The 26,266-nt window shown below is 40.6% G+C and overlaps 1 protein-coding gene across 3 annotated transcripts; it reads right to left on the reverse strand.

Annotated features, from left to right (window-relative positions):
- Positions 1–3,502: 3,502 nt before the first annotated feature.
- Positions 3,503–16,370, reverse strand: EI24 (EI24 autophagy associated transmembrane protein). 3 transcript variants are annotated; one of them, XM_032640641.1, is made up of 12 exons: positions 16,191–16,360; positions 14,635–14,781; positions 13,591–13,703; positions 10,438–10,583; positions 9,786–9,846; positions 8,859–8,925; positions 8,239–8,363; positions 7,802–7,921; positions 7,334–7,445; positions 6,541–6,652; positions 5,927–6,001; positions 3,503–4,988 (listed from the first exon to the last, which is right to left on the reverse strand). In XM_032640641.1, exons 3-12 carry the CDS (start codon positions 13,630–13,632, stop codon positions 4,826–4,828), a joined length of 1,023 nt encoding a protein of 340 aa, XP_032496532.1. In that variant the 5' UTR covers positions 13,633–13,703; positions 14,635–14,781; positions 16,191–16,360; the 3' UTR covers positions 3,503–4,825. The 3 variants fall into 3 exon arrangements, with proteins under 3 accessions (XP_032496532.1, XP_032496531.1, XP_032496533.1); XM_032640640.1 differs by lacking the exon at positions 14,635–14,781 and having other exon boundaries at positions 16,191–16,370; XM_032640642.1 differs by lacking the exon at positions 16,191–16,360 and having other exon boundaries at positions 13,591–15,816.
- Between the last annotated feature and the right edge of the window lie 9,896 nt (positions 16,371–26,266).

A 26,266-nucleotide genomic window follows, 5' to 3' on the forward strand; every position in this document is an offset into this window, starting at 1 on the left:
TTCACCCCAGGATGAGTCAATAGATCTGCTTTTTCGTTTTGTATTTATAATGTGTTCAGTGTAATTTTATTAACAGAAGGAAAATGAAGCTGAACCTGAAGGAACTGCAGAACTTCAAGCAAATGCTTCTTCAAAACGAGTTTTTCTTTAAAAAAAAAAAAAAAAGGAATTAAAATTAGAATGATTCCTTTACATAAAAAAAAATACTGCTTCAAGAACATTTAAGATATCGAGGTTCTTTTTTTTTTTAATTACTAAACCTGTTTCTTAAAGGGATATGTTTGACTTTCCACGTGGTACAATTAAGTCAGCTTTTTCAGAAGTCAAAATATACTACTAAAGAATACAGTTCAAAATCTAAGCCAAGAATCAACTGTACTCCAATAACAACTTCTAAAAAACCTAATGCTATTTTTAGGATGATTCTTTAATATCAGTTGATAGGGAAAGGCTTATAAGTAAAAGTCTGGATGGCAAAATCATGGGGAAAATTATAGTTATTATAAACCCAGAGATTATACACGAACATTCAGGGTATCAGTTAATCTCTCTCCCTCCTGACTTATTGGACCAGAAGTTTTGATTTGGTTCCGGAAAACTTTTTACAGTCCTATCAGTTGCTTAAAATAATGCTATTTTTAGCTTGCTTTATAGGAGTTGTCATTCATGTGGAGCTTTTGGTCTTTCCTGAAGTGTCTACTTACCTCTTTTATATTATTGATCGAAAGAAACATGTCTTCATCTCACCTGGAGCAGACCAGAGTAACAGTACGTTTTCTTCTTGAAGATGTTCTCCCCAGAACCCACCTTTCCAAGTATGCTGTATTACCAAGATTTCTTCTCAATGCACTCTGATTCCACTGTTTCATGACTCTGATTCCACTGTTTCATGTTGTTTGGTTGGGTGTTTGTTTTAATTAGTCATCTATTTCTTGGAATTTTCACTTCAATAGATTCAAGTAACTTTTTCAGAAAAGCTGAATGGAAAGCAAACAATGCCTTTATTTTGTCCTTGATAGCATAGCTAGGTTTAGAGTTCTAAGAACAAAATTGGGACCCACCCATCCCATATACAGACAAGCACACATAAAAGCATACTTTCAAGGCACTACAATTTTATCTTCTATTACTCAGAGTTGTTCTTGAGAAGTCTAATAGCAATGTGAGTCAGTCTCTTGGAGGTAACCTATTTTCCTGGTGTTTCTCCATAGAGATCCCATCTGGTTTTTTGGTTTTTTTCTTCCTTTCATTGCTTTTCACTTGGCAGTGAAAAGCATCTATATGAAAAGTCCAATTTTCATCGTTTAAGTCCCGAAACTTTCCTGATTTTATTGTCTCCATGCTTCTGTTCTCATTTTCTGAAACAAATGTCAGATCTGATTCTTGGATACCTCCACGAGTCTTAACTTTTTCCATGTTTTTGCTCTTTGTTCTGAGAAATTTCCTCAATTTTACGTTGTAGTTCTCTAATTTAGCATCCTCGGCATCACTTCTATAAGCCATCTCATTTTATTTCCACAACTGTTTTAACTTCCAAGAACCTTCCTATTCTGTTCCCTTTTCACAATCTGTTCCTACTTCATGGATGCAATAGTTTACCAAGTTTCTATGAAAGTAGTTATTAGAATTTAACTTTTATTTCTAGAATTACTTAAATTTCCTCCAGGTCCAGGTGGGGTTACTGTGTATCTTAGAAAAGCTCCTGAAATGATGCTGCTGTTAACCCATGGTTAAGAACTACTTATCTAAATGATCAAATGGTTACTCTTTGTCCCACAGGTCTGAAGGTACAACATTTAAACTTGAAATCAGAGAATGAGTCCAAGGATGGAAGCCTGAACACATGGCATAATCTCTTATCCTACTCAAAGATTCTCTGAATTCCAATGTTTTATCCAACTTCGAGACCTATGGAAAATAATAGTTATTTGAACACGTTAATTCTTAAGAATTTGATCATTTCTCAGTCTCCTACACCATATTGTTAGGTCCAAGAGGACAGTGGTCATCTTTTTGGTTCACCCTTGAATCCCCAGTGCCTTGCAGAGCCTGACAGAGAAAGCGCTCAAATGACTGTTACGTACTTAAGTCATCTGTTCCCCTCACTTGATCCTTTACTGGTTCTATGGACTCGCTTTAGGTTTATCCAAACTATTTCACTGAATGTACAGCTCTTATTGTTAAAAAGACCGAACTTACACTGACCTGGAGTCAGCTTCCTTATAGCTTCTGTGGGTTGAACGATAGCACAGGAGGAATGTTAGGGTGGGGGCAAAGAAGGGGGGTGGTGAGATGACTGCTGAACAGCCTTCCATCACTACTGAAGAACCAGTAACATCTACCAGAGCAACCTCCACACAGGTAACCAGGGAGCACAGAAGCTGAACAAATGTACTACTTCTATAATCAGAAAGTAAGCGGATGGAAAATGAACAGTGAACAACTATAGTTGCCCTTTTATTCCCACAGAAGTTATCCTTTAAGGTGGTTCACAAACCCCTAACCATTAGTTGCCCTCTTCTGGGTTTATTCCAGTTTGTCACAATTTCTCTTAAATTTTCTCTTGGCCCCTTACCAAGTGCAGAGCAATGAACAAGTCAGTGCATGAATTTGTCCATTTAAAAGTTTCCAACAGACTTAACATACTCAGGTCTAGAAAGCATTTACTTTGTACAGTTACTATAATGGACAACTCAGCTCTAGATAGGATAAAAGGGTCGTGTTTTCAACACACATACCTGTCCGAGCTGTGACGTCTGCCCCTGAAGAGAGATTTGTGAACATGATTCCTTAGATCCTCCTGGCTGTATGACTGAAACTCAAGCTCTCACTTTCGTCTGTAGTGATGTGCCCTCCCTTATTTTCAGTTACTATTAGTCTGCCTTAAACTGCCATTCTGAACTTGGCAAAAACAGAGCCTACTCTCCCTTTGATCCCCATTTCCTAATCGCTGCCCTCACTGCCCATATGCTGGTGAAAAGAGAAGTTTACACTGCTTTTGTGTACATCTCATGAAATTGGGAATACCTACAACAATAGACATTTGGTAATCTAGCCTTTGTACAGGCCTGGCCTCTCAGTTACACTAATAAAACTTTACAGATTCCTCACATCCAGTGACTTAAAGCATTTTCTATAGCCAGGCACAGTGCTGGATAATATCACTTCCTCTACTCAACTTCCCTCACCCTTCTGAGACGAGCTTAGCTGACACAAATACAAATTTCAGGCAGCAAAGATGTGGCCATTTTAATCTCATTTTAAAATCTACAGCAACTAATCTTAAGTAAGGCAGTCGCTGATCAGTTGCAAGCTGATGAAATACTGAGGTCTTCTTCAACCACCCCCTCGGCAACCTGAAAGTAGTTCTCTGCAATACTACTGCCAAATGACCAGAGGGATACTGAAAATAAATCTTAAACTTTTACAATTTTTTGTTCACGAGCCGGAAACACCTACCTCCAAAATACCATTTTTAAACCTCTATATTCAAATTTGGTTCACATCTGCTGGCAACGATTTTTAAATCCTTACTTGGTCCTGTACATAGTAAAGGTTTCTGTTAACCAAATGTCTCACCTCTTCCCTAATGAGAATGTTCAATTCTTGAAGTCTAGAAGGCCCTCTCTTCATTCATGAGTACACAGGACAGATGCACATATAGACTTGAAAACAACTCAATCCCAAATCCTTTCACAAGATGTTAACATGATTATAATCACATAACCCAAACTTCTTCAGGGAACATTTTTCAGAACTAATCTTCCAAATTATCCAAGACAAAGTCCTGGGTTCCATGCATATGTTTCTTTAAGTGACGACTTGTAAATTTCAACCATTACACATTTGTGGGAAACAAGCTCACATTTGTGATGTCTTAAAACCGTGCAAGTGCTTTGACGCCTGCCCCTCCCCCCATATTTAGTCTCTTTAAAATGACAGGAAAACACCAACCAATCACAGGTTTAATGGGTTTAATAAGTTTACCCCTTCAGTTCCTATTTGCAGCACCCAATATTCCTTTGAAATACCAGACAGACCCAGCAGTGGCCAACAATGAAGTTCAGACCTCCAGAGTTTAAAAGTTCAGGTTCTCTGAGCATTCTGTGTTGCAGTGGCACTTGTCCAAAATTGGTACCTCCCTATAGCTGGGGGAGCTTTAAATGTACCAGTGAAAAAAGCTTTTTCCCCTTCAAGGGGAAGAAAGAAAACCACTCCTCAAAACCCAGCAGATCTGGCTGTGAGGTCTTTCCTCCTGTCCCATCTCTTCAGGCTTTTTTTTTTGCAGTTTTGTTTGTTTTTTGGAGCAAGAGACCAAATCTAGCCTGAGTTATAAGAAACAAGACAGTGATGGCTATAACGGGAGTGACCAGGAGCAGCAGAGTCTCCTTTACTTCCCACGTCCAATATATGTGCTTCACAGAAAAACCAAAACAACAGGTCCACAAAATACAACAACTAGAATTACAAAAATCCATTCATCCAAGGGTGGTGGAAGGCAGGAAGGGGAGGTGGGAGGATAAATGGCACAGGGAGAAAAAGTATTCAAATCAGTCCAGGCACGGGGGCTGGCAAATGCTAGAAAAGAGCTGCAGAAAAACCTGTGGTCCTTTCAGACTCACCGGTGTTTAAAATCCATACTGGTGTCAGGACGATTCTGCCTTACGTGCACCAGACAAAAATCCCGATTCCTCAGAGAGAAGGTAATATGCACAGGGCCCTTGGCAGAGTGGGTCCTGCCTTCCCTGGTCGGGGAGGTGAACAAGAAAAAGAGCTGACGCGGCATCCTTCCAATCCCACCCATCCCCTCTGGGTGGCAGGCGACTCAGTGGCCCTCAGCAGCCTTCAGTTTGGCAGGAGATGGGTGTGGTGAGGGGAACTTCTCTGCAGAAGTTGAACTACTCAGGGCAGACTGCAGGTAGACCGTCTTGTGGAAGAGTCTGTTGCTTAAGAAAACCACCAAGGAGAAGAGGCGCAATTGGAAAAGGCTAAAAGGCAAAAGAGACCCAACCTGTTAGACACCCCCAGTTGAGCAAAACTGTTTTAATTATTTGACAACTTACTTGACTACTTTCAATTTAAAACGATACAGGGGAAAACAAGACACCAGAAATTTGATCAAGCATGTACAGAGGTTAGACACACAGATTAAACAGGCAGCAACTAAAGAATGCACTGGGTCCTGTCAGAAGTGCAGTAGTATCACCATTTGCAGTATCGGGGCTTAGAGGAAATAAAGTTCTATTTTAGATTAATTCTGATTCAAGAAGTACCTTTCTAGGGTACAAACTTCAAGCTATGTCTGAAGATATCATATGCTATGTGTATTTCATTTTCAGGAGAGCTTCAAGAGAAAGTTAGTTACGTTAAGATACACACTTAGCATTTACTGGATAGCAAGAACATGCAAGAACCCAAAGCAGATTGGAAAGTTCTAAGAAGTGTATCCTCACTGACTTAACCAAAATTGATCAAAAGATTGGGCTTTTCTCTGAAGTGATAAAACTTTCAGAGTGCTAGTGTTACTAAAGATTCATTTTAAAATACTTTGTTTTACTGTCATTATCAATAAACTCCTGTAGCCAGAACACATGGCCCACTATTTTTAAAAAGTTGGCCATTCTTACAAAATGAGCTCAACTACAGGTATAAGTGCCTTATTCGGTGAACTGTTACATTTTAAGAATATGTATAATAGCAGCAATTTCTGAAACACATATGTGCACATATGCATGGGGAAAATTTTGGGATACATCCCAGAAGTGTTTCTCTTGTTGAACTGTATATTAATAGTTTCCTGCAATGTAAGGTTATTTTTAAAAAACCTTAACAAGAATGTCTCATTCACATGATTGCAGTGTTATGGTCCCAACACTTTAGACCAAAAAAACTTAGTACATTTTAGCTAATACTGGCTAATACTTACTATGCTTTGCCAGGGGTCTTTGCTTCATTGGCGCTGATAATGAATAAAGGAAAGAGGATAGAGAATAGGCAGCCACTGTTTAAAAAAAAAAAAACAGAAATAATTAGTCACCTTCAAAACAGCCATGACTTTGAAGATATTAGAAGCCCAAAGTTCTCTGCCTCCAGTGCTAAATATCATGGCTTGATGGACCCTTAATGTATCAAACACATCTTTAAAAAAAAAAAAAAGGATTTTTCTAAGCACTGGCCATGTTTAACATTGTTCGAGGAAGCAAAACAGAAGAAAGAATATGGCATATATGATCATGCAGACTATATTTTAATGCTGAGAATTCCCTGGCGGTCCAGTGGTTAGGACTCCGTACTTCCACTGCTGGGGGCACGGGTTCGATCCCTGGTTGGGGAACTAAGCATGCCGCAAAACGGGGCAAAAAAAAAAAAAAAGCTAACTGACAAATGTCTATGACTATCTGTCAGGGAGAAAAAATCCTACAGACCTCCTGATGGCCAAATAAGAATGCAGAATGCCTAGCACAGAACCAGGCATACAGAAGGTGCTCCCTACACTGAGCATTTTTACCAGTCCCCTTCAAGTCCCTACAGTCAAATTACCTGACAATGTAGGAGGACTGCATTGCTGTGAGGAAAGCCAAGGGCAGACCAAATCCAAAGTAGTAAGGCCAATTCCTTTCTATGTTTGACAATCGCTGGTGCATTTCAATTCCTAAAACAAGGAGCCAATACAATTAGGCTGCATATTTCCTTTTAGTCAAATGACTAAATATGGTAGACAATTTATTTGAGGTTTGAGTTGTAGGTACAGAATTGCCATTTAGAATACAACTAAAGCATATAAATTAGAATTGTCCAAATCTGATAAAGCTTCTATGCGAAGGTTTTACAATTGGACAATCACAATTTCAAAACTGGCGGGCTAAGTGAATTCTGAATTACAACACCAGAATCCTTTGTAAGTATTAGTCTTGAACAAAGCAAGAATCAAAAGAAGGCAGCTATCCTCTAGGAATCAATTAACCCCTTTCAACCAACCACGCCCAAATATGCCAAGGACTTTCAAAATATCCCCCAAAATAATCTGTATGCACCAACATCAAATTAATTTCTCTAATTCAAAATAACTCGTGCTCATTTATGCCATCTTATGGCTGTCAGAGCTACGTGACATTAAGCTCCATAAGGATGATGCTACACTGCTACATTCCCCAGCAACAAAGTTAAGGGTTAACCCCCCAAGCCAAATCTAAGTCCCCTCTTGCCAAAAAGGTTGCTTCATTACAAAGACAATTTGCCAAGGGCCTAAGTATTGAAGAATTTAAGAAGTCTACTTAGCAGCACCATTTCCAAATTGGGCCTCCAAGTTCTGAGTTTCTTTAGACAGGCTTACCTTTATTGAACCAACGATATTCGAAGCAGTATAGTGAGTAGAGAAGAGACATATGCAGGAGACTAACCAGCTGACCAACAAGATGGATGGGAAAGAGACTCACAAACATCCCCTGAAGAACAAGTATGGAAAATCTTAATTCCAAAGCTTCAGAGACCTGACGCTGTTCACCTGCCACTCTGAGTCATCACTCTCTACCTAGATAGCCTGATAGTTGCTTCTCAAGTTTCTAAATAGCAGGAGAGTGAAGAATGCTCAGGGTGGCAGGGAGGAGCAGGCAAATTCATGTTTCTTTACCATTTTATGATTTTAAGTCTCTAGTTGTTTCTGTGAAAAAATGATTTACAAATCATTGCCTCCCATAAACGTATCTGCTGAGTATAAATGTGACACCCTGTCTTTGTGAAGCTCCCTCTAGTGAATCTTCTTTTCTTAATCTGCTCCACGTGCCCAGAAGGCCAGTCTCACCTGGAGGAGGAAAAGAGCCTGCAGCAAAAGGTTGAAGAGCATGTCAGCAATTATTTTGCTGACACTAGGGAATGGGTGAGGCTTCCTCCCTGATACCTCGAAGGCCAGGTCAGCTATATCCTGTAAGAGAGAAAGGAGCTCACCAAAACATGAATTAAGTGGCCTCAATACCCAGCCCCAAAGCTAAGGCCACTGATCTGCCATGAGACCTGCCAGGGGGGAAAAGCCCCTGGACATCTGGCCATGAGATGCTCTGGAGACCTGAGAGGATAATTCCATTTTACAAGAGCACAGAGATCACCCACTGGCTGCTTGACCAAGAAAAGTTAAGGCGGTGAAATCGCTCCCTACATGGGCACTAACTTCGCAGGCTGAAACCTGCCACCAGGCGATCCATTATGCCATAGAACCCAGACTCCATTCTGCCCTGGACCTACCTGAAACCAAATTGCATTCACAACTTTGCTAAGCACAAACAGGGGGAGCACCCAAAGAGCACTGAAAATTGACGTGAGGAAAAACTCGAGCCACGACCAAACATCCCCATGTAGTGACGGATCACCTAAGAGAGGCGGAAAGGCTTGTTAGTTTAACTGGAGAAATGGAAAACCAGAAGACCAAATATGCGACCCCTACTCCACACACATACGTCTTTGGTTCCTGCCAGCACATCACTGCACCTATTTCAGAGAGTCTTATTCTTCGTAGACACACCAAATTCTGGCCACAACTCCAATTCAGAGTAGCCACGGAGATGTGCTGCTTACCTTGAGACAAACCTGCTTACCGGGTGGTGACTGATATGTCAGTGACCAGCAGTACACTGTATGCAGGAAACCACCCTGGTTCAAATCCCAGCTATGCCACTTACTAACGGTTTAACCTTGGTAACCAATTTCCATTTCCTCATCTATAAAATGCTATCTGTAACAATACCCAAAGGGTTGTTGAGAGATTTCAGTTAAAAACATCTAAAGCTGCAGGTACAGAGGAAGTATTCAATAGACTGAGGGAGACACAGGGAAACACCTCCCACCTTGGCAATGGACATACTTACCAATAATTTGGGCCGTTACTGACTGAAGCACGGGAATAAACACTCGATAAAACAAAAGGAGACTGAACTAAAGGAGAGAGGAAATAAGGCAAACATTAAAAGCCCTTCTTTAAAACAGGAGTTCCAAGTTTCAGTGTAATTATTTTCCAGATGGAAGTGTCTTTTACAAAATAGGAGCCCTGAAGTTGTACCAAAATTGGACTCAGTTCTATTTCCCAATTCTCCAGCTGAGGAGTACAAACCTGACACTGCCTAGGAAAACAGTAAAACTTCTGGGGGACTAGAAGAACATTTCAGTTAGTAGTCACACCAAACTACAGGCATATACTAAGTACACAGTCATATTTTGTTAATTAAAGCTAACACCTAAAAACATCTGTGAAATGTTTAGATTAACAAATTGAATTATACTGAATTTCAAGTCCAAGAAAATACTTAACTATTTGTTCTTCAAAGTACTCAAATTTCACTTAAGCCTGTGTTGGTTCTCAGTCAGCTGTAGGCAACCTTCTGGTGTGAGTTTCAATAGTAATCAATTCGAGGACATTGCTATGACCAGACAAAGGGAGAAGCTTGCCCATATCCATCTCTTTCCCCTCTGAGCCCCCACAGTTGCTCTTAACCAAAATGTCCAGACAATGTCACAAGAAATTGTTACCTATTAACATTAAAACTTGTGAGTAAGTCATTTAAGAAAAAAGTGTACATTCAGGGCTATCTATTCCTGACATTTACATGCAAGTTTTCTCTGAGTGGGAATAAAATGAGTGAAGGTGCACAGAATCCTGAGTCATGGCCTTAAGCACGTATTAGCAGGTGAAAGCTACCTGTCTCAGTTTCAAGAAGACAGTTGAGAACCATGAACACCAAAATAATCTGAATAAAGATGCTTATAAGGCACCTGGAATTTGACGAAAAAGAACTTACCCAGAATACTCCACCATTCCAAGCGCAGCACTGAAAAATTCTACTAACAATACGTGGTTCACTGGAAAAGACCACATGTATTTAGCTTAAAAGGCATACAGGCTATTTCCATAGTATCATTCAGTAGCTCTCCTTTTTACATCTTTTGTTGACATTTTATTTTTCCAGCACCTACTGTTATCCCAATGTTCTCTCCTAATGTCAATAAGAAAAGGCTAAAAATACTTCAAGAGAAGCAGTTTTTCTTAAAAAAAACAAACACACAAAAAACTATATTTTCTAAATTCCAAGACTGGAGACTAGAAGAGGATGTCTGAGGTTCTTCTATCAAAATCCACACAGGCACTCCTAGAAGTATCCACCAATCCAAGTAATTTTTTTATGGCTCTCTATTCACCATCCTGATTTCTTTTAAAAACCACGACATTTTGAACAAGGATTACTGCTAGACACCAGTTTAATTCAATGTGAGGGGAATGGGGGGAAATCACCTGTAACTTTTTTGGGGGAGAAAGCACAAAAGACAAATAATGGGGTATTGAAACTCCAAGTCACTATGTAGTGTCTGAATTCTATACTAAGTTTAATCACTTCCTAAAGTGCCCACAGAAGGGAATTCAGATGTTTTCTGACATCAGCCTCCACTCCTTACCTCTCTTGCTTCCTCTCTATACTCTGGGCTCTCCTCTGAGCCAGGACACTGCTTGCCCTTCTTCGACGCTGCTCCTCTCTCTTTTGCTGAATTCGAGCATCTAGCTTTGAGATGGTACAAATTCCCCAGATGGAGTCTTTGATTCCCTATACACAAGAGTATCATTTTTAAAGAGGGAAGATTTTGGATCAGAAGACTTTCCAAAGTTACATACAGGAAAGTGATGAAATAACAGTGGAAATCATGGTACTTAGTTTGCTACAAAGCTTAGCGGACCCTTGATACTTTCGTATTTTGAAATAATTCCCAATTTACAGAAGAGCTACAAGAACGGAGAACTCCCTAATACCCTTTCTCAGGATTCACCACTATTTTGCCACATTGTTATTTATTCTTGTTTATATATATATATATATATACATTTTTTTAGATCATTTGAGTAGGTTGTTGTGCCATGTCTCTTTACTTTTAATTGTTCAGTGTATATTTCCTAAGAACAATATTGTTCTTAGGAAATATATATAGTTGTCTATTAAAGAAATTAAATATTGAAACAGTTTAATCTACAGTCCATATTCCAGTTTCCCCATTTGTCTCAGTAATGCCCTCTATAGCATTTTTACCCCTCAAGTATCAGACATCAGTTCAGAATCACATGTTGCATTTAGCTCTCATATCTCTTCAGTCTCCTTTAATCAGGAACAGCTCCTTAGCGTGTCTTCCTTTATGAAGTATACAGGTCAGTTATTTTACGGGATGCCCTCAATTTAGGTCTGTGTCCTCATGATTAGGTCCCAGGTTACATATTTTATCACATAAGTGATGGTGTGCCCTTCCAGATATTACATCCAGAGGCACGTGATGTCTGTCTCACCTTGCTGGTGATGTCAATTTTACATATTCAGTCAAGGTGTTATCCAGCTCCATTGTATGGTTGCAAATTTTTCTCCTTGCAACTAATAAGTAATCTGTGGGCAGACATTTCTGAGACCAGGCAAATATCCTGCTCATCAAGTCCTCTCCCCTAGATTTAGCATCAATTAACAATTCTTGCCCAAACCAATCTTGAATAACATGGTTGCAAAATAGTGGTTTTCTACTCCCTCTAACACTTACCGATACTATAAAGCCAAGTTATTGCCCTCCTCTATACTCTTCCAATATCAATCTAATGTCTACAAGTACAATCTACATCCTGTACTAAACTAGCAATACTAGGGTAGATTAAACACTGGTCTCAAGAAAGAACCAGGGCTGGACCAAGGCTAATGGAAGACACAAAGAAATGATCACTGTAAAAGTGTGAAAAGCTGTAGGATAACAGCATGCCACATAAGACAGAAACAACATTGTAGTGTAGCTGGAGGAGAATGTCCTTAAACAGTGTATGCTGAGGAAGAGGGTTGTTAAGTCTATAAGTCACTGATGGGGGCACTTGCCAATGACTGGAAGAGCCCCAATGGCAGAAAGGTTACTGTTATTACTACAAACATCAGAACTGCCTATTACCCAGTTCAAAGGACTGCACTCATTTATCCACCCACTCCCATATTGAGCATCTTCAATGAGGTAGACAACATATGGAAATGCTCAGGAAACTTATAACTCAGCAGGAAAAGTACACAAGTAAACCAAAAGAAAAAAATAAAGAAATAAAAATTTATAGTTTAATAAGTACCACAACAGATTTATGTCCAAAGTAGAGTGGGAAGGACTAGGGTATTCAACTTCATCAAGAAGCAGAAAAAAGGGGACTTCCCTGGTGGTCCAGTGGTTAAGACTCCACACTTCCAATGCAGGGGGTGCGGGTTCGATCCCTGGTCAGGGAATTAAGGTCCCACATGCCATGCAGCCAGAAAAAGAAAAAAAAAAGCAGCAGCAACAAAAGGCATTCTGGAAGCAATGGCCAACCTGGATTTAAGAATGGCATTTTCACCTACTGTTATGAGCAAAACAAATTTTAGAGAAAACTGTCCGGATACAGAGAAATGGACAAGTTTATGAAGTACCTGCCGACAGGAGCATAAATTGGCACCATGCACCTACCTGGTCTTTTATCTACGAGTAATGTTTAATCTTATTTTGCTTTTTAACTTCTAAATCTTCTACAAACAGTTTAAAATTAAGATAGTTAAGTTCAAAGGGCTTAGGGCCTAGTATGTGCTAGGATGATGACAGCATCCCCACTTCTGAGATACTTACAGTCTAGTGGGGCAGACAGACACACAAAGTTCACGTTGTACAACTGATCCAGGGTGGAAATTTTATCACACAAAAGGACATAAGTTATTAAAAGAAGATCACATGAATTCTCTTTGGCCCCTCTAAGATATTCCTTCAATTCCCCCCTCTTTGATTCAAAGATAATAAACTTTTAAACACTCCCACTCCCCGTCAGAACTGGCCTCTCTCCTGCTCCCGGGAATAGAGCTACAGGGGCTACAACTAGGGCATTAGACCTCAAACAGCCACTATAATGGAATGTTATGCTACTGATCATGTGGGTGACTACATCCTAAACAGATCTCTATGGGACATTTTTCTAGAGCATCATCGTCTCCGCCTTGTAGAATGGGAGAATAAGACAGGTGCTATAACGGAGATCCGGACAAAGTAGTTTAGTAATAGCACTGTACCAGTGTTCACTGCTTGGTCTTCAACAACACGCCATGGTTACATACGATGTTAACATTAAGAGAACCTGGTGAAGGATATAGAGGAGTTCTCCGTACAGCCCTGCAACTCTAAAAGTATTCCAAAATAAAGTTTAGGGAATTCCCTGGTGGTGCAGTGGTTAGGACTCCACGCTCTCACTGCCAAGGGCCGGGTTCAATCCCTGGTCAGGGAACTAGATCTCATAAGCCACGTGGCATGGCCAAAAATATATATATATTGATAAAAAAAGTTTATCAAAAAAAAAAGAGGGTCTGGGGCCAAGCTGAACAGGGTTTCAATACTACAGACACTCACTAGACAGTTCTCCCAAGCTTCTGCGAGATGCAGGATAATACCTCTCCCTCGAGTAGTGTGGATTAGAATGAAAACTTGTAGGTGAAGAACCCAACAAACATAATAAAAATTTCAAAAATACCTAAAGGATTTTCTAGTCAGTTCCTGCAGCAAAAGGGTCAAAAGATGACTTGACGTACTCACTCTGGCAAGGTCCTGCAGAAAGGTTTTGACACTGTCAGCCATCTCTTCACCGCCCAAACTATCAACTACACAAAGGAGAGAGAAGTGTTCCCAAATGTCTCATCATGAAGCACCTGGAAACAGATGGAGCATAAGCGGGGAAAAATATTTATCTTCAAGTTACTCACGTACATTTCTACATGATGACGTTTTCCACATACTTCTCTAATAGGATTGCAGTAGATTCTAGCACTTAGGTGGATACTAGCACTGTTAACTAAGTGAAGTTACACCTGTAACTACTGAAAAACCTGAAATCAATAAATTTTTAAATCACTTACCACCCTTTCCCCTTTACATGGACTAGTAATCCCTTCTCTGGGCCTTGATGTCCCTAACTATCCCTCCTACACGTCCCAAGTATTTTTGAGATTTGAGGTCATGAGATGGGTGATAATTACACTACAATATCTGTGCTTGATGTTACTTGAATACAAATACAGGAGCAAAATGAAAGTTCTAACAAAAATTACTAAATATGCACTTCATACACAGGGCCCTCCAGCACACAGATAAGTTCAAAGTATGATGTGAAATTTCCCACCGAGACCCCCAAATATGCCTTCCCTGTTTTCCAACTTTAAATGTATACATATATGTACAATTTCAACAAGCATGCAGGAAACAATGAATTTTAAACTAGGCCAAAACAAGGTTAAGTCCACGTGTATAAACATTCTTTAACACACTACAGCTTTCCCATTTTATTTATTTCTTAGGTGAATGAGAAATCTAGCTTCATAAAATAATAACTTGAAAGTTCACGTGTATAAGTATTTTTAAAATACTACGCTCCCATGTAATGTCTAAGGTGAATGCAAGATCCATTTTCAAAAATTTAATTAAGGACTTGGAATTCTAAAATTCTCAAACCTGACTAAACCAATCTAGGGTATTCTTAATTTAAGAGATAGACCATAATGACAATTTCACAGGCAGCTTCTATACACCTCGAATTTCAAAACATAAGCACACTTTCCCTAATGACCACTTCACCAACTGTACCTTATTGACCCAACTGGACTACTGCCACCCAGAACAGGAAGAGCAGGGAATACAGCAGAGGGAAGGCAACTTGCACAACACTGTATGTACCATCTTCTCCTTGGGTCAAATCCTACCCAGATGCACTCACTTCAGGTAGAGAAGTTTCTAGGGTAAGAAACTTTTGTTAATGCTCCCACTTAAAAACAAACAAAAAACACCTGAGTGATAGGATACTCAGTGACAGGTGAATAGTTAATACTCAATGATGATATATAAGACACTAGTTTCTAAAGATTATCATGGATTCACTTTTAACCATCTACTTCCTCATCTATGAATTAAGAGTATTAGAATTTTTCATAGGTTTTGAGTACAAAGTGCAGTAACATGAAAATAAAAACTTAACTTCTACATAAACATAATCCCACTACAGAATGAGCTAATGTGGGAGTTTAAGGAAGCTGATTAGTTAGTCTGGGTTTCTCACAAGGTGCTGACACATTTGGAAGGATGTGGGTCCTAATCCAAGGAGAGGAGCTGTGTTACCTGAACCATGGCCATTAACAACTGGCTTCTGCAAGTACCAAGTGGCAGGTTACCTACTGACCAATAGTGGCCTGTGAAGGACAAGTCACTTCAATTTTATATGCAGACCCTATTTGAATTATCCGGAATATCCAGAAATATCCGGTTTGACAAAAAGCTCAGGCAGGGAGAAAAGCAACCTGCCACGATTTGAGACCAGAGACTGTATAACACGGAGGGAACCCTCCAACTGTGGTGGACGTAAGTGAGATGCATCTGGTTCACAGCATTTCACAGACGGAGGAACTGAACCTCCAAAGTTAAATGGCTTGCCCAAGATTACAGCACGTGAAAGGCTACAGCGAACTTCAAAACCCCGGTGTCTGAACCCTCAGTCGGGGCTTTTTACTCAAGCTTTGCGATGAGGATTTTTGTTTAACCCGAGCATCCCATGGACAAAATGTCTCGTAAGCCTGTAAATACAACTGGCCATTAAATTCCTAAACAGTCATGAGAACTTATTAAGCATCTACCGCGGCACGGTCCTGTACTTTCTAAGTCACTAAACCCAGAAACCCAAGTCCGGAAAGCAGGAGGCTGTCACATCCCACTCCAGTTTCACTAAAGGTAAGCATCCTCACATCCCACCGGGCTCCCCGGATGCTCATAGCCCACAGGTCCCTTCGGACCTGTTTCCCCCCCAAGCTCCTTGGCAAACCCGCTGGAAGCTGGTCTCCCTCCGCAACCACAGCCGTGCACGAGGCGCGGGGCACGCTCTCATCCCGTCACGCGGGGAGCTAAAGACAGCCGCGCCGCACCTGGGCAGAGGCTCGCCGGCGACTGCGGGCTGCGTCCCGCGCCCCGGCCCTGCCCCGCCGCCGCAGAACCTTCCCGCCAGGCGTCCCCGCGCGCAGCCCCCACCCGCACCTCCCAACCCCGCGCTCGGGCCCTGTTGCTCTCACACGCCCTCGCCGCCCTAGCCACCGGGGCCCCTGCCGCGCGCGCAGGCTGCGCGGCGCCAGGGCCTGGTTCGGCAGAACTGCACCTACCCGGCAGCTTTGCCCCCGCGGCTCCGGCTCCGGCCCGGCCCCTGGCCCACCGCTGGCCCGCTCGGCTCCTCCACGCCCCTCCGCACCCCTTCGCGCCCGGCCACCCACTCCCGCCAGGGCGCTCTCAGGGCCGGGGCCGCTGCGCCCACACTGGGCATGCCCGGGCCGCACGGGGCCGCTGGGAAGTTGGGCGGGCGCAGAGTCCAGCCGCCCGGGCGGAGGGGGCGGGGCCGCGGCGGCGGAGGGGGCGGGGCCGCGTGGTGACTGAGCCTGGGAAATGCAGTCCGTCCTCTGGGCCCACCCGCGCCGCTTCCGGGGTTGCCGTCCTTCCTGATCCCGTATCGTGTTCTTTGCTCTCTCCCATTTACTTCTGCAGGTTTGCTTGTCTTTCTATTATGAAGCCTAACAACAGAACAATAAAATGCAGAAGTATCTTGGTCTCTTTGGTTGGAGGCTTCAGTAACCAAAGGGTACTAAGCAATGATGGGTTTAAATCGAGTCATAAAATGACTAAGAATAGGTCAAGCTGCCATGCAATTCGGCTGCATTAGGCGTGTTCTCTGACAGCAAAGTGTTGGCTGAGATTAAAACGATCAAGTAAATAGAAATGAAACTGTTTTCATCTCTGTCCCCAGCAGTCCGTCTCTACCCCAGGGACGGCAATTTCTTGGCATCGAACCATCAAGCCTGACCTATAATCTTTTTCTCCCCTATTCCCAGCCTCTTATATCTCTCATTCCCCATTTTTTCCTCTTTTCTCCACTTCCTATTTTCCTTCACCTCTAGGTGTGCTTAGAGCTGCTCTGCTCAGGCCACCTATAAAATCAGATTTTTACAACTGGAAGCTCTTTATTATAACCTTACATAGTGTGAGCCCAGATATCAACTGACTTACTCAAGGTCAGTGGCAGAACAACTACCCAGACCTCCTGACTCTCCTCTAGTTAGTTCAGTGGGCTGGGAGGGTGGGGTCGTTGACCTCTTCTACCCTGCCCAACTTCCAGCCCCATTCCAGAACAGACGAGTCCCCTACTCTGAGCCTGTGGAAACTACCTTCTCTTTCAGGAACAGGGTCACGAAGTGGAAACTAACACGATGGGAGAAGAGAACTAAGCATTCAGAGTAGCAGAAGCCCTGAAATAAAAGGTCCAACCTGGGATTTATATATGTAAACTCCTTTGGAGAACGGACCTCTTTCTTATTTATTTTAGCCTTGGCAATAATCTCATTTTCACTGAGACCAGATCTATGAATACCTACTGGTTTCCTTTTCTTATAAATCTATTGCTTGATTTACTCCACGATTAAAATCATCACAAAGAGGATACATTCCTAAACTTCCTTTTTGCCCCATATGAGTAAATATCTTCAACTATTTATTATAAGGAACTACATAGAAAAGATTTTTATTTCTTTTGGAATTTTGATTAAAATAAGCAGTGTGCTGAGGCTTAGATATCTTATTATAAAGAGACTAAGTGGTTTAATGATAAACTGATTATTGTAATTATTAATTACAATAGCAGCAATTCCTCCAAACTCTATCGTTTCTCAAAAGTGTGAATTTAGGGGACTTCCCTGGTGGTCCAGTGGTTAAGAATCTGCCTTCCAGTGCAGGGTACATAGGCTCAGTCCCTGTTCAGGGAACTAAGATCTCACATGCCACAGGGCAACGAACACTGCCACAACTAGAGAGCCTGCGCGCGGCAACCCAGTGCAGCCAAAAATAAATAAATAAATATATATATATATATATATATATATATATTTTAAAGTGTGGATTTAGGAAGAATTTAGTAGATATGAGTCTACTCTAACTTGCTTGATGGAAGGACATCTTACAAATCCCAACACGTATAATACAGTCCAGATTTTTAAAACAATAATAATTATACATTGCATTTTTAAAGAGCTCTTGCATACTTATTAAAGATTAGATGCCATCTGTGAAACAACTAGGAGGGGCATTATTTTCCTAATTTTACAAGTGAGGAAGCTGTGTGGCAGAGCATGAAACTCAGAAAACTTGATCTCCAGTCTAGCTATGAGCCTTAGTTTCTATAGCACAAGACTGCTAAATGGGACCTATATGAAGGTCCCTTCTTACTCTATGGTTCCTTGATTTAGTGAATTGGTGACAATACCAGATCCAGAGGCCAGATATCCTAGTTTCTAGCCTTAGAATCTTCCAGGGGAGAGAGATGCTGTGGTTTTTTAAGTATCTACCATGTGCCAGGGCTTTCCTATTTATTATTTCACAACAACCATCTAAGTGTTGTAACTGATCAAAAAAAATCCAACCAGGTTTGGCGGATTCCCAGAACCATGCCTTTTTCTTTACCATACCTGCCTTCCGTTATGGATCACAAGGCCACCCAGATAAATTTAGGCTTTGTATTATCACCACTAAAGTAGCACTCCTCAAATTTTAATGTGAAAAACAATCACCTGGAAATCTTGCTAGGTTCAGATTCTCATTCAGTCCATCTGGGGTGAGGACCAAGACTCTGCATTTCTAACAAGCTCCCCAGCAATCTACATAAGCATTCGCCTAGTGCCTGTTCTCTATCTACCTACCTTGGCTAGACGTTTGGAATACTTAATGCCCTCGACTTGCTTCTCTTTAGTGGGAAAACAGACAAGGTAATGCAATGTGATAAAAATGAAGTCTTGAGGAACAATGAGGAATTAGCAAAGAGAAGAAAGGGTGGGAAGGGAATTCTACTCAGAGGAAAAAACACAAGCAAAGCTACCGGGCATATTTAGAGCACTGTAATTTGTTCATTATGGCCAGAATAGAATAGGAGGAGAAATGGCAAGAGATAAACTTCCAATTTACTGAGTGCCCTCTATTTGCCAGACCCTTTTCAAATAATAGGATTTAGTGGTAAGCAAGACAGACAAGATGTCTGCTTTAATGGAGTTTACATTCAAGTAAATAGATAGAATAGAATAAAATAAGGTAATAGTGATAAGTGATTTTTAAAAACAAGCATGAAAATGTCATAGAGAACGGCTGGCAGGGCAGCTGCCATTGGCTATTTGAAGGGAAGGAGCTGACTTGAATGTGTTGAGATTTGAATACAGAGAAGAAGCCAGCCTTGTAAAGGTCTGGGGTTAGCAGAGGGAACCAAGTACGTAGCCCTAAGGCAAAAATGCGCTGGTATGTGGCAGGAACAGAAATAAGGACAGTATGGCTGCACATATGATGAAGTCATAGTTGCCTCCCTCTCCTTCACCTCCCACATCCAATCAATTACCAAGTAGTTTTGATTCTACCCCCTAAAAAATGTGTTCAAATCCACGCCCTCGATTCCATCTCAACTGCCACCATCACCTTTCACCTAAATTATTGGAAAAGTCTTCCTGCTTCCAATCAGCTACCTCTAATCCATTCCCTACACAGCAGCCAGATAGAGCTTTAGGAAATGGAAATCTGATTCTTCTTCTCTCTGCCTAAGAGCCTTCAGTGGCTCCCATTCCCAACAGAATAAAGTCTAAACTCTTTATCATGATTTATAAGGGCTGTGGGTGTCTGGGTCTGCATACCTCTTTCACCACATGCCTCTCTGTACTCTTTCAGTCATCATTCCTAAAATACACCAACTTCCTCTTCCTTCTGAGTCTTCCTATGGCATTCCCTCTGCCTTTCTCCATCCTCTCCACACACACACCTTTCTCCTGGCGAGTCCTCCTCATCCAGCATATCGGCTGTGAAACCTGCCCCAACTACCTCCCTGCTCCTCCTTTGAGCTCCTGGAACACCCTGGACTTCTCATTAAAGTATTCACCCTGCTAAATTGTAATCACTTATTTAATTATCTGTCTCCCCCATTAGACTAGGGGAAGACCATCACTGCTTTCTTCTGTTTTATATCCCCATGCCTAGCACAGGGTCTAGCATTGGAATAGGGACTCAAAAATTTGTGAAAGAATAAGTGAATAAATTAATGGAAGTTGAGATAGGCAGTTAAGTGATAGCTTTAAGTCATCACATAAAGTTTGGACACTATCTCGGTGGCAGCAAGGACCTACTGAGAAACTTTAAGGAAAATGATACGATTATATTCGTATGTACAAAAGACCGCTCTCGTAGCAAGGAGACACATGGATATCAGGTGAATGAGATTGGCAGTAGTGAATGTAGAGGCTAGAGGCTGGTTGTTTCCATTTTTCAAGGGAGAAATGATGAAAACCTGAATCTGCAGAAAACAGTTTAGAGAGATGGCAAGAAGGAAGAAACTTAAGGACCTGGTGATTGGGTGAGGAGGTAGAGAGAAAAAGGGCTCAAGACTGCACTTATATTCCTAGGTTGGCTAACTTGATGGATAGAAATGTCATTCCCTGAAACTGGAACTATATGAGAAGTAGAAATTATGGAGGAAGATAAATTATGTTTTAGATATGTTGAGTTCCAGGTACCTGCCATATGTACAACTGGAGATATTTTAGGAGGCAATTGGATCTGGACTCAGGAAAGAGATCAGTGCATGCATATGAGGAACCTAAGGACGTAGGGTATAATAATGCCTGGAAAGATATTGCCTCAGTAGTGAGAAAAACTAGTTCCTACTAAAGGCTGCTCTGACAAAGCAGCCTACCTTTTTTGTCCTCCATGACAATGTTTAAATGCTATCCTCATCCTTGAAAGTACTAAAATGTTTCATGGAAGGTAACTATATCCCAGGAAAAAAAAGCTCAAGAATATGTATATTAATCCAAAAATAGTCAACTCCCAGCAAGGAAACATTCATAGTGTTTGACATTCAAATAAAAAATGACCAGGCGTGCAAAGATGCAGGAAAATACGCATAATAAGAGTAACTGCTCAATAGAAACATCCATGAATGACACAAAGGATGGAGTCAATAAAGGCATAAAAACCTATTGTAACTGTTACCTGTTCAACAAGGTAAAGAAAAAGATTGAGTAAGTTAACACAAGAAGATACCAAAAAGGTCCAAATCAAACTTCTAGAGGTTTAAAATACAATGTCTGAGATGAAAAATTTTTGAAGAAATAATGGCTGAAACGTGTCCAAATCTGATGAAAACTATAAACCCACAGATAAGACCTAAATCAGAAGAAACATGAAAAAAAAAAGTACAGCAAGACACATCATAATCAAATCGCTTAGGGGGAATTCCTTAGCAGTGCAGTGGATAGGACTCCGCACTTCCACTGCAGGGGGCACAGGTTCGATCCCTGGTCACAGAAGTAATATCCCGCAAGCTGCGTGATGCGGTCTAAAAAAAAATTTTTTAATAAAAATTGCTTAAAACCAGTCAGAGACGAAAAAGAAACATTATGTTTGGAGAATCAAAAATAAGAAAGACAGTAAACTTCTCATCAGAAATAAAGCCATATGAGAATGTAGTAGCAACTTTAATTTTTTGGCCTCTGGGCATGTGGGATCTTAGTTCCCTGACCAGGGATGGAACCCAGGCCTATGGCAGTGAAAGCCCAGAGTCCTAACCACTGGACCCCACAAGAAACATTAATGGAAGTTTTTCAGGAAAAGGGAATATCACAACAGATGGAAACCCATGTTCACGCAAAGGAATGAAGAGCTCTAAGAAAGGTAAATGTGTGCGTATAAAAGAATTTTTTCTTATTTCCTAGATTTCTGAAAAACAATGGGATGTTAAGAGCAAAAATAATAATATATTGGAGGTTTATAACATATGTAGAAGTAAAACGAATGACAACAATAGTATAAAGTCCAGGAAAAGAGTAATGAAAGAACACTGTTTTAAGGTTCTCATCATATACACAAATATAATATTACTTGTAGCTTGAACTGTAATCAGTTAACGATGTAAAGCTATAAACCCTAAAACAACCAGTAAAATAACAAATCGAAGGGCTATAGTTAATAAGCCAAAAAGGGAAATAAGATAGAAGCATAAAATATAGTTAATCCAAAAAAAAAAAGAGAAAGAGAAAAAGGGGAGAGAGACAGATGGGACAAATAGAAAACAACAAGATATTAGATTTAAGTCCAGTCATATCACTAATCGCATTAAATGTAAAAGGCCTAAACACCTCAATTAAATGCGTACATTTAATGAGAAAATGCATTGTAAATTGTACATCAGTAATATTTTGCTAGCTGCCTCTTTTGCCATTTCTGGAAGCAGGTATTCTAGGAGTCTTGGCCACATGGTCTGTAGATAGGTAGTTAGAAGGAGGCCAAATTCAGTTGGCAAAGATCCCCTGCACAAATAAACCAGTGAAAATATATTTTAGCAACTGAAAGGCATTATGAATAATACATTATAATGTCCTATCAGGCAGTGATTTGCAAATAAAATAGTAGAAGCCTTACTTTATTCACTTGAACTAAAATATTCAAATAAATTATTGATCATCATAACTGCTATTCATTGAGGGCTTCCTACGTATGTGGCAGAAACTGGGCTTGTATATATAAACCTCAGCCAACTCTATATAAGTGTTGTTATCAATCGTTTCTCAGCTAACAGATAAGGAACTGAGATTTACAGAGGTTAAGTAATTGCCCAAGGACAGGCAGATAATAAGTGGCAGAACCAGTCCAAACACAGATCCATGTTACTCCAAAGTTTATACACTTAACCATTGTTCTATACTGTCTCCTGAAATTGAAGAGGAGACTTCTGGTTCAAGACGGTCACTGATACCAAATAATTTATCAAACATCTGCCTTAGACCCAGTCCTGACACAGATGCTAAGATACACAGGTGTATATATATATATATATATACACACACACTTTTTTTTGGATATCAGTTATAGCTGAATGAGTTCATTGAACTTAGTTTATGTGTCATCATCGGTCTGGGCATGGCCTTGCTTGTTTTGTTTGTTTGTTTTGTAATTGAAATATAGTTGATTTATAATGCTGTGTTAGTTTCAGGTATACAGCAAAATGATTCAGTTATATGTATACATACTTTTTCAGATTCTTTCCTTTATAGGTTATTACAAAATATTGAGTATAGTTTCCTGTGCTATATAGTAGGTCCTGTTGTTTACCTATTTTATATATAGTACTGTGTATATGTTAATCCCAAACGCCTGATTTATCTCTCCTTCACCTTTCCCCTTTAATAACCATAAGTTTGTTTTCTATGTCTGTGGGTCTATTTCTGTTTTGTACATAAGTTCATTTGTATCTTTTTTTTAGATTCCACGTTTAAGCGATATCATATATTTGTTTTCATTTATATGTTCCCCTTTATCACAAATAAAGGTGATAAGGGCGATTCTCCTCTTCCTTTCTCTATCCTTTCCTACATAAATGTTCCAAAATGTTTGATATGTATCATTTTATTTGTATTTGTTCTCATAAAATGTGAATTGTTTTATTATATGTACATAATTTTACTTTCCCTAAATGATGTGCTAGGGCTCTCAGCCTGTTTCTTTTTTCTGCCCAGGTCTGTTTTGAAGATGGCACCATGTTGATACTAATTGACAGCTAATCCTTTACCTCTCCTTGCTGCCTGAGGAGGCAGTTTAATCTTGTCTTTTTTCTGCAGACCCAGAGGGACCTTTCAGACATGGCTTTGAAAGTCAGATGTTTGCATACCCTGTGACAGGCTGAGCAGGATGGACTGGGTGGAGGAGGTTGTTGCTCAGGTTCAAGTGGTTGTCGCCATTTGGCAATGCAACCAATGTTGCAAGATAATCAAATTCAGTGAGCGAGGCCAGAAATCAAGATTTTCACATGAAATCTCCTGATTTCTTAAATGTTGGAAAAACTGAAGGCCAAATCAAATACTTCTGCAGGCTGGGTTCAGCCAAGAATTGCCATAGCCTGACTCGTACATTCAGACATCAGAGAAGGAATGAGATCAGATTTGTGTTTCAGAAATTAAGAGGAGGATGAAATAGAGTGGAAGGCAGGACACTGAAGATTATGACTTGAGGTTTGAATGTGAGTGAACTGAGGGGCTTATGGAATGAAATTCTGACACGTGCTACATGGAGGAACCTTGAAAACATTATGCTAAGTGAAAGAAGCCAACACAAGAGGATAAATATTGTATAATTCTACTTATATGAGGTCCCTAGAATAGAGACAGAAAACACAATAGTCGTTACCAGGGGCTGGGGACAGGGGGAGGCTGGGGAATTATCGTTTAATGGTTATGAAGTTTCAGCTTGGGACGATGAAAATGTTGTTGAGGTGGACGGTGGTGATGACTGCAACAGTAACATGAGTGTACTTAATGCCATTGAACTGTACACTCAAAAAGGGTTAAAATGGCAAATTTTATGTCGTGTATATTCTACATACACACACACACAAGTTTACTCCCAAACCAACCTCTTCTGTCAACAGGAGAAAGATGAGTTTATTACTTAGGACAGTAAGGGAGAATACCACCTGGACAGAACTTCCACAGTATCTGAGAGGGCAAGGTTAAGTCAAAATTTATTGAGAATTCGAAGTTTGGTTCAAGGCAATTCTTTCCATACTTGGGGACTTGATTGGGTAAGACTGAGTAAAAATCATGATAGACTAGGAATGATAGAAAAAGCAGGGTGAGGATTGAGAGCAGAGATTTAAAGGATCTTTTTAAAAAAAACAGCTTTATTGAGATATAATTCCCATACCATACAATTCACCTATTTAAAGTGTACAGTACGATGGTTTTTAGTAACTTCGCAGAGGTGTGCAACCGTCATCACAATCAATTTTAGGACATTTTCACTAACCCCCCAAATAAACCCCCTACCTGTTAGGAGTCACTCCCCATTTTCCTCCAACTCTCCCCATCCCCTCTGTTGGGAGAAAAACCTTTCCCCCTGCTAATTTAGGTTCAATAATGGGGGTCTTTGAATTAACAATAGATGAATAGGAGAAAGGAAAACAAGTCTTATTCATAGGCATGTAGGACCGTTCAGATGAAGAGGCTCTCTGAACTGCTGTGGGTAGAGGTTTATATATCAATTTAATAGAGGAAGGAGAAAGGAGAGAAAGAGAGCTTCTATGTGAAGTACAAAAGGTTTGGTGTTTTGGGGTTTGTTTTGTTTTAAGAAATACAAAAGGGCTTTTAGGGAAACAAATGCAAGACAGTTTTGTTTGTTGGTTGGTTTTTTGCGATACATGGGCCTCTCACTGTTGTGGCCTCTCCCGTTGCGGAGCACAGGCTCCGGACGCGCAGGCTCAGCGGCCATGGGGCCCAGCCGCTCCGCGGCATGTGGGATCTTCCCGGACCGGGTCACGAACCCGTGTCCCCTGCATCGGCAGGCGGACTCTCAACCACTGCGCCACCAGGGAAGCCCTGCTTCATGTTTTTTAAATTGTGGTAAAACACACATTAAAATTTACCATATTAACCATTTTTAAGTGTGAAGTTCCATACTGTTAAGTATATTCACATTGCTGTGCGACCCATCTTCAGAAATTTTTCATCTTATAAACTGAAACTTTACACTCATTAAACAACAACTCCTCATTTCCCCCTCTCCCTAGCCCCTGGCAACCACCATCCTGCTTTCTGTTTCTGTGAATTTAATCTAGATACCCCAGAATTTGTCTGTGACTCGTTTATTTCGCATAACGCAATGTCTTCAAGGTTCGTCTATGTTATAGCATGTGTCAGAATATCCTTGTTTTTTTCAAGGCTCAATAATATTCCTATTCCATTGTATGTATACACTACATTTTGTTTATCTATTCATCCATTGTTGGACACTGGGTTGTTTACCCTTGTCTATTATGAATGATTCTGCTATGATCATGGGTGTGTCAGGGAGGAAAAACTTTTCCTCTACTCTTTTAAGTTCAGTGCCTGGAGCCTGAGAATTAAACTGACAAAAGAATAAATAACAGGAGAAAAGGCACTTCATTTTTTTTTTCATTTTTATTTTTGGTTGTGTTTGGTCTTTGTTGCTACACATGGGCTTTCTCTAGTTGTGGCGAATGGGGGCTACTCTTTGTTTGGTGCGCGGGCTTCTCATTGCGTTGGCTTCTCTTGTTGTGAAGCACAAACTCTACGCACGCGGGCTTCCGTAGTTGTAGCACGCAGGCTCAGTAGTTGTGGCACATGGGCTTAGTTGCTCTGCAACATGTGGGATCTTC

Source organism: Phocoena sinus, chromosome 8 (genome assembly GCF_008692025.1).
Source record: "Phocoena sinus isolate mPhoSin1 chromosome 8, mPhoSin1.pri, whole genome shotgun sequence".
NCBI lineage: Eukaryota > Metazoa > Chordata > Mammalia > Artiodactyla > Phocoenidae > Phocoena > Phocoena sinus.